The sequence below is a fragment of the Pseudorasbora parva genome, chromosome 22 (genome assembly GCF_024679245.1).
Source record: "Pseudorasbora parva isolate DD20220531a chromosome 22, ASM2467924v1, whole genome shotgun sequence".
NCBI classification, from domain to species: domain Eukaryota; kingdom Metazoa; phylum Chordata; class Actinopteri; order Cypriniformes; family Gobionidae; genus Pseudorasbora; species Pseudorasbora parva.
The window spans coordinates 13,194,889-13,204,646 of NC_090193.1; the positions used below are offsets into that span (position 1 = coordinate 13,194,889).

A 9,758-nucleotide genomic window follows, 5' to 3' on the forward strand; every position below is an offset into this window, starting at 1 on the left:
ACACACGTCCACAAACAAATGTTCACATCTGCACATATATATATCTTTTTTTTTTCCTCATAAAACGAGCAACCTCATTGGCAAAATGTACCTGTGACAATGTTTTTGCAAACCACAAAATACGTACCAATACACACTGCAGGAATTCCAACAGAAATGAACACTGTATAGCAGAAAAACTGCATTTTTTTAGTCTATGGTTTGTAAACTAAAACATTTTGAATTTTGCGTCACAACTCCATGTTCTGCTTTTCTGATTCACCAGATTTGCTCGATAGCTCAGCTGATACAGATTTGTATTTGCAATGCAAATAGCTTGAGAACGAACCCCATGAAGAACGATCGGGTCATGATAAAAGAGCTCAAAGACGAGTTTTAAACACAAGCTAAAAATACATGGACACAATTTCATTTTTGTCACATTTGCTTTTGTTAACACTTTCGGGTAGGTTTAGTGTGGGTGTACGTTAAAAACAATGTAACAACGTAACAAAACATGTCAGATTCATGCAAATCTGTTCTGGAAAAAAAAAAAAAAAGCTTTTAGCGTCCCAGTGGACATTTCACTTTGAAACTGTCGCAATATGTGCGTATTGGTACATATTTTGTGGTTTGCAAAAACGTTGCCATAGGTACTGATGAGATCAGGCTAAAAACGAAACAAATTGAATAGCCTAATATGTATATATATATATATATATATATATATATATATATATATATATATATATATATATATATATATATATATATATATATATATTAGGCTATTCAATTTGTATTTGTTGTATATATATACATGTTGTTTAGCCTAATATATATATATATATATATATATATATATATATATATATATATATATATATATATATATATATATATATATATATATATATATATATATATATATATGAAATTCAGGGTTTTGGATCTTATCAATCAGATCGAAAGTAACTAGTAACTAAGTACTTGAGTAGTTTTTTCATCTAATACTTTTTTACTCTTACTCAAGTAACTATTACGATTGATACTTTTACTTTTACTTGAGTAAATATTTACGTAAGTACTTGTACTTTTACTTGAGTAAAGATTTTGGCTACTCTACCCACCTCTGGGTGCGACCATGAGTGGCCGTTCATCCCAGGGTCTATGGCAGGAACACCAGCGGCTATGGCACATAAATCGGCTAGAGATGCTCACTGTGTTTCTTGCATTTAAACAGTTTCTGCCTGACCTCAGGGGCCATCATGTATTAGTCAGGACAGACAACACATCGGTGGTTGCCTATATAAATCACAAGGGGGTCTGAGGTCCCGTCCCTTATACAAACTGGCACGTCAGATCCTCCTGTGGGCCCAAGGGAAACTGCTTTCCATCAGGGCAGTTTACATCCCAGGGGTCCTAAAGATAGACCTGTTTGCTTCGGCAGAGAATTCTCTCTGTCCTCAGTGGTTCTCTCTGTCACATCCAGCCCCACTGGGGTTGGACGCCATGGTACAGGAGTGGCCGAGGCTGCCCCTGTACGCATTTCCCCCGATTGTCCTGCTACCAGGAGTTCTGGAGAGGGTACGCCGGGACGGGGCCCAGGTACTTCTAGTGGCTCCGTACTGGCCGACCAGAATATGGTTTTTGGACCTGATATCTCTCCTGGAAGGCTCTCCGATGGAGATTCTGACCAGGAGGGATCTCCTCTCTCAGGCGGGCGGGAGATACCTGCATCCGCGCCCAGAGTTATGGAAACTGTGGGCCTGGCCTCTGAGGGGGCCATCCTTCACTCCCAACACAGTCTCACTCCCTACTCGTCAAATGTCTGACGCATGGTCAAGGGACCATGGCGTCACTTTTGAACGCAATGGGTATACCTTTGGCGTTATTTTTCAACGTGCAAGGTAGTCCGATAGACTTCTATAGAACTCAACTGCGTTGAAATTTGACGTCTTGGGTCCGCACACCGTAACCCGTTGTCTGCCTTATGGGTCGACTGTACAATCAATAAAAATAAAAAGGAATATGTTACAAAAACTATTTATGCCAGGGCGAGTCAAATGGTGGCCCCCAGATCATTTTTATCTGGCGCTCCGACTGGTTTTTGATGTTTAAAAACCCTCGCAATTGGATATCAAAGTGCCCTCTATATAAAGGTTTGGCGCGTTCGTCTGCGGTGAGTTTAACAACACACATGATGTACAACCGCATTCAGCGGTGAGTTTAACAACGCTCAACTGCAGGTAAAACGGCATTCAAAGGTGATTTTGATCTAAGCAACGCTCAACTGCAGGTAAAGGGGCATTAAAAGGTGAGTTTAACAACGCTCCAAGGCGCATGCAAGTAAGCAGTTTAAGCGTTTTCTTGTCCAGGTATGACACTGCTTTATTTATAGCATGCTGGATAACGTATTTTTAGCGGAGGTTTGTTGATTATAATAAATATAATATGCTACGATTGAGTTCAATTAATCTTTTTTTATTATTATTATTTTATTTTTATTAAATCCTCAAAATTAAACGCTGATGTCACCGTATGGCCGATCCCAAGGTTCATTGCGATTTTCTACTCGGTAAGTATAAGGGTTAATTAATAGAGATGGATTACACATCAAATTACACATCAAAAACTGTTCAATCAGGACAAGAAGTTGTGTTTAGAAACTTTAGATTTGTAAGGTGGCCATTTCTTATGACGATAAATAATAGGACATTATAAAAATATAGCTTTCTGCACCATATGTGCGGGTTAGCACATGTTAGCTAATTTAATTCAAGGTAATTTTTGTCGCATATAATCATGTAAGATACAATCATAGAGGGATGTAATATTTTTTGAAGTATTGCATTAAGACATATTGCATTAGCCCACAACTATTATCCAACATTATAGGCTAAATGTTCAGAATGAAGAACGGTGTTGCCAGATTGGTTTGTTTTACAGTCTAATTGTTAAAAATCAACGCAAAATTATATAATACACAACCAAAATAAATCCATAATTGACAATACAAATGAATCCATAACTACTACACTGTAGCATAACATTTTTTCAATATGAAATAAAACAATTCATTGTAATGTAATAAGTAATGCTGTCGTCAATTTTTGACTGATTCAAAGTAGCTTCCAAAATACGTAAATTAGAAAATATATAACAATGACACATATGAAAAATGATTGGTTATGCCAATAAGTTGTGTTGTGTTTGTTGATGCTGTCTAAAGTGCACTGTATAAAGTGTGTGTGTGTGTGTGTGTGTGTGTGTGTGTGTGTGTGTGTGTGTGTGTGTGTGTGTGTGTGTGTGTGTGTGTGTGTGTGTGTGTGTGTGTGTGTGTGTGTGTGTGTGTGTGTGTGTGTGTGTGTGATGTAGATTTCAAAATGTCTCCAAAGAAGTTCAAGCCTTGCCCCTCCTGCCAAGCACCTAACCAGGTGAGGGAAAGTTGAATAGAGCATTATGTCCATAATTCAAATATTTGGTTTTAATGTTCTACATTTCTCATTATTAGGTCAATTGGACACTAAAGTATGCGCTTACTAAATGACCCTGTATGATATCTGTACTGTTACAAAACAGTGATAATGTAAGGCGTCTGGTTGATATAAATTTTGATTGCTTGTTTTGCACCAAACGCGATAGGCAACATTGATTAGAGTAGCCTGGGTGTCTACATCTGCCACTTTCACTGTATGATTATAATAATAATAATCCTGTGTCAATCTAGAGATGCATATTCTGGATTGCACTGTGCTTCTTGTGTTCCTCTTTTTCCTGTATACAGCCAAGTTAAACTGTATCTTGATCATTTCCACATCATATGATGTCTGACTTTGGTATAATTTTACCAACACAGGTGAGCTGCAAAACCTGCAGCTCTTGTTTCGCAGCCATCTCACAAAAACAAAGTAGCAGCCAAAAAAAAAAAAAAAAAAACCTGGGCAGTAAGTGGGGGGAAAGGGTCCTAAAAAATAGAAATGCAGGAAGAGTGGTGGACTCTGCCCATATTGCAGTAAGTAGAAATGCTCATATTTCATTAAGCAATATGATTTGTTTCACTTTCATTAATATTGTATGATAGGGCAAGGGCCTCATTTTACAAAAATAAGTTTAATCTGTCAGTGAATTAATTTGAGGTAGTCATAGATGGCATTGGTGTAAAATATTATTTTAATTAATTTGTCATTTTATTGACATGCATGCATGCATGGAATAGAATGCGCATGTGAATGCCATCAGTCTTTATTCAAGAACCGCTATAAAGCCAAAACAATCTCTGTTACTTAAATTATCCATTTACCACTGTAGCGTTTGGATCAGGTGGATAGGTGGCCAAAGAGGGAGTCCAGTCAAAATTAATGTTTGTCATCATATTTTGTTTTGTGTGTCCAATCAATATAATTATTTTTGAAGGGTGTTAGGACTTTTAGTGTTCCCGTTAGAAACCCAGATTGCTAACTACAGATTAGAATCACTAATGATCAAACATTTATCCACATTCATCAGCTATCTTAATTCAAATAAGCAAAGCTAAGCAGCAGGAAGAACGGTTCATCATGACCTGAGTGAAGTGATTCAGGTGATACACAACAGATTGACTTGATTAGTCATAATCACAAAAAATGTTAAATGTTAATGTTTTAATTTATTAGTGCATTTATAATCAAGATTTTATATCTAGATTCTAGATCAAAGTTTATGCGTATTTGGCGTACGGGCTGTCCGGGGGAGGGCTCCTAGCTTGGGATATTTAATGAAATTTTTTTCAATAGGATGGAAAATAATGCAGTAGGAATAACAAATTTTTGCTGTCTGCATTTATTTATTACAGGTAAAAAAAACTAAGTGCATTGGGCTATGTCCCAATTCTTTTTTACGCCAAGAAAGATAAGGTCTCTGGAAAGTGGGCGGCCGATGTGGTGACTCATCTGCCACCCACTGAAGACAACATAAAAATTGTGGCCACCATGAAAAAGGCCTACAATTTTGTACTGATGAAAGAAGGTAGGATTTGTGTAATTTAAGTCATGACAGTTTTAAACTGGGTTTTTTTTTATGATGAGGAAATATTGAAAATTAACATACAATATTGTAGGGAACTCCACAACAACATTTCCAGAGCCCCAGACCGAGCCCCAGCCTCAGGACCTGCCAGAGGCCCAGACCGAGCCCCAGCCTCAGGACCTGTCAGAGACCCAGACCGAGCCCCAGACCGAGCCCCAGCCTCAGGACCTGTCAGAGCCCCAGACCGAGCCCCAGACCGAGCCCCAGCCTCAGGACCTGTCAGAGCCCCAGACCGAGCCCCAGACCGAGCCCCAGCCTCAGGACCTGTCAGAGCCCCAGACCGAGCCCCAGACCGAGCCCCAGCCTCAGGACCTGCCAGAGGCCCAGACCGAGCCCCAGCCTCAGGACCAACAAAAGGAGAAATTTTTCCTTTTAAATTTATACCCTGTCTCTCTCCCTGTGAAGGAACAACCCCCCCCCCAAAAAAAGAAAGTGTAAGTGAACTGTGGTCATAGCACACTATGCATTAATTTCCCCTTTTTGTAATCATTATATATGAAATACAGAAATTTCCAGGTGAATTTAAGTACAGTCAATCAGTTAATAGTGAGTAATTTTAAATTTTTGTAATACACAAAGGAATTTGTCCTCACATACATACCTTTCAGTACTGAACACACACACTAGGAGTAAAGCAATGAACAATACACACTTGAGGAGAGATGAATACACACACACACAGATCAGTGGTCAGCTCAAATAGTAGTCAGCCCCTTCATTCCAGGAATGATAACTATAACCATAACGATAAAAGAGCCCAGACTGACCAACGATAAGCAAAGTTTCGCTTTGTGTTAATAAATGTGATGGCTAAAATGTGAAGGGTTCTTATTGGCTGTTAGCTTTTTATCGTTCTCAAAATCACTTTAAAAGTGATCCCCAATGATATTGTTCTCCATGTCATTATCGTTATAGTTTATCATATTAACGAGAACAATATTTTTTTATATAGTTATCGTTCTTGGTGTGAATGGCCCTTAATATAATGTATTCTTTAGTTATTTAGCTGTATTTTCTGATATTTTCAAAGTTCAAGGACAATGGTTAATGTTGGTCCCCAGGTTTTATGAAACTGGGTTAAGAATTTGTTAAAGTGTAAATTGTTAAAGTGTTTTGACATTTATGGTTAATTTATAATTTATTCATTTATTTATTTTTTGTCATTTAAGTTTGCCGGAAATGTAGTAGGCAGCAAGTTTTCAAATATGACTCCATAACAAGAAGAAGGATAAATGAGGTAAGAAATATATTTTTCATTAGACTCTGATCATCTCTTCATTGTCTATGGCTCATCTGGCATTTCACAAAATTCTGACCATTTAAGAAAGTGGTAATTTAAGTCCATTTAAGTTCAACTGAAGGCCAAGTGGCCTTGCCCCAAAAATGATGATTTTTAAAACCTGATTATATATTTGTGTCTTTCTGTAGGGTCAAGCAGAAGTAAGGGTGAAATGGTTACCTTGCTCTGCATGGTAAGTACTGCTTTATATTGGGTTATATTGCCTTCATAAATGTCCTTTCTATTTCCACTTTTAACCATCTCATAGGTGGTGGATAAAGGTTGGAATGTATATTGTAACACACACAACTTCAAATGTACAGATTGTCTCAAAGTTTTGCAACCAACAAGCAGCGTTGAGAGAATTGTCATGTCCACTAGGTTTTAAGTCCAGAGTCAATGCAGCCTTCTACCTGAAGATTTTAGACCATGGTTCCATCTGCTGACAAGCTTTATGTACATGCTGATTTCCTTTACCAGCAGCACTCTGCCTCTGCCACAGTGCCAAAATTGCTAGTAACTGGTTTGCTTAGCATGGTATTGCTGTGCTTAACTCATCTCACCTGAACCCCATATAGAGAGGACAATGATAGACACCAAACCCAACATTACAGACAACCTCAAGGTCACTATCAAAGCAACCTGGGATTCCATAACACCTCAGCAATGCCATACACTGATGGCCTCCATACCACACCACACTGATGCAGTAATTTGTGCAAAAGCAGCCATACCAATATAGAATGTATGCATTAACAATTTTTGATAAGTCAGATTTGTACATCTATTTTCAAAAGGTCAACATTTTTGTATTCCTCTTTATTCTATTTTTTTGAGTTGATAATTTATGGTTTTCATGAGCTGTAACTGTAATCATCAAGATTAAAACAACAAAAATTGCTTGAAATATTGCACAATATTTTAATTTTGGAGACCTACCTGTATATGAATTACACTGTTGGTTACACTGTTATGGAGGACCAAATTAATTAAATAAATAATGAATTCAATAAAACAAGAAATGTACCAGTTTATTCTGAAATATTTAAATAATTAATAATTATAATTGGCCTTGTTGACTGATATCGGCTATTGGCTAGTTAACTTTCTATCATTTTATCAATTAATGTGGCTGATGTTTATCTGTTACATTGCATCAAGCACTATATATGTATAGGTTTGTATAAAAACAATGAAATACAAGAATTATCATACAATCATACAATATTTATTTTTTTACTCTTTTGTTTTTTTTACTGATACAGTGGAAAAATCTGGGAGGAGACATGGGAGCCGGCCTGCCAGTTCCCACGAGGTGCCAGCCATGAGTGACGTCGCCATCCTGGTTACGGATGTGACTATTTGAGACGAGAAAGAGGAGCCACGTTACACATGCTGTCATGCTGTTATTTTTTTCTTTATTATTGATTTTTGTTAAAAGCTGTTCAAATAAATCAAAGTGTACCTATATTTCTGTTTATGTCTTTCCATTCATCTTGTGGGTTAGCCAATCAGCTGAAATCAACATGTAAAATGATATATTGCAATATGATGACCAAACAGAGGTGGACAAAGTACACAACTCTATTACTTGAGTAAAAGTAAAAGTACTACTGGTCAAATATTACTCCGTTACAAGTGAAAGTTGTAAAAACTGATTTTTTTCAGATTTTTTAAAAGTACAGAAGTATTTGTATTTAAAAGTACTTGAGTATCAAAATTAAATTTCCCTTTTTAAAAAAAAAATAATACTCAAGTAAAGAACAGAAACTCAAAAAATGTACTTAAGTACAGAACTCAAGTACTGTGCTTTAATGGAGAGTGACGATGTGTGATTTGGAGTAAGTGCTGGTTTTATAGTGCTGTTGGCACTCAATATTTTGTATACTTGCACGTTCATAATGTAAATTACATTATAATGCCAAATTCATTCAGGTTTGATAGTTTCTTGATAGAACACTTGATAGTTTTGAAGTGTTTATTTTTGTACATCTGGCAAAGAGTTCGAAAGAATTGTTCTAATGTGGTTTGTTATTTTTTATTTCCAAACAGTACTTCTCCATGTGCTAGTTCCTCCATCCCAACTTCACCATGTACTAGCTACCAATATCCTGGTAAGTAGAAAAACTACTACTTTAAAAAAAAAAAACACTTTTCATAATAATGTATGCTTCATAGAAAAGGTTCAGTCACTGATGGCCACCGTTTCAGTCCGCACACAAACAGGAAGTAAGTCAAACTATCTGGCTTTATGGATTTTAACATTCGTAGGTCAAACTATTTTAAAGTGAAAAGCAATCATGCTAGTATTTTCTCAAAAAACTAAGGATAATTAGCCTTCAAAGATTATTTTAATTTGATTCATCTTACAGTTTTTCTAAATCGATTTTACATATTTCTCCAAATTAATGTAGTTACTCTCAAAACTATTAACACAGCAAACTAAAAACATTCTTATATTGGCAAAACAGTTTAGTATTCACTGCATAATGAAGCACTGCAGTTTATTCTATTAATGCATTTATCAAAAGTTAATACTGACATTAAAACTACAAGTGTTTTCTCTGTTGATTTAATAAAAAATGCAGCTGTAGATACACAAATACATGAATGAAATTACCCATTTTTCATGTTCTTTAATTGTGTTCTTCAAAGTTCTTTAATGACGAGTTTAGTTGTATACACTGTAAAAAAAATTCAGGTCTCCAATTTAAAATGTTCAAATGACTGATTACATCGAAATTTTTCAGTTGGCCGAATTGAATTTCTGTGAATTAAATTGCATTCACAGTTTTGTTTGTTGTGTTTTGAAAATGGCACAAAAATGCTTGTGATCTTTATGAAAACCAATGAAAAAGTGGCAAATGTTTTTCCTGATATATTTAAGAGATTTGATTGGCTGTATAAATTGCTGTGATAACGTTAGGGATTTTTTGTGCTCAGTGTTTTGAGAAAATGATGCTTTTGATTTGTAATTTGTATGAGATAATGAGATGTATGTAAGGAGAATTTACTATCTGTTTAGGACAATTACAAAGTGTATGGATCACTGTGTTAAATGTATTGAGAGCAGTTACCTAAGTTTGGAGAAATGTACCAAATCGATTGAGAACTGTAACATAAATAATCTATCTCTGATTAAATGTTTAGTGTGACGGTAATTCCATTATTATTCATGTGTGACCTTACAGGCTATATGAATGGATTCACAGAGGAGGGGTCCAAGGGCCTCATCAGTCTACCTAAGAGAAAACTGCAAGACTTCAGACTCAGGCAGCAGACTATAGCATGCACCTACAGAGGCATTCTCAAATGAACTCCTAGGCTGGCGGAAGAGGAGGAAGGGGAAATGGATGAAGAATTGGATTGGCTACATGACATCAGCGATGATGATGTTAATGCTGCTGATGATGATGATGATGATGATGCAGAG

General features: G+C 36.3%; 1 protein-coding gene across 1 annotated transcript; it reads left to right on the forward strand.

The window, feature by feature from the left end:
• Positions 1 to 3,952: 3,952 nt before the first annotated feature.
• Positions 3,953 to 9,758, forward strand: LOC137058505 (protein TsetseEP-like). Its single transcript, XM_067431793.1, has 7 exons — positions 3,953 to 3,994; positions 4,814 to 4,986; positions 5,078 to 5,480; positions 6,216 to 6,283; positions 6,475 to 6,518; positions 7,591 to 8,439; positions 9,517 to 9,758. The coding sequence occupies exons 2-4, from the start codon at positions 4,950 to 4,952 to the stop codon at positions 6,229 to 6,231; spliced, it is 456 nt and encodes a 151-aa protein (XP_067287894.1). The 5' UTR covers positions 3,953 to 3,994; positions 4,814 to 4,949; the 3' UTR covers positions 6,232 to 6,283; positions 6,475 to 6,518; positions 7,591 to 8,439; positions 9,517 to 9,758.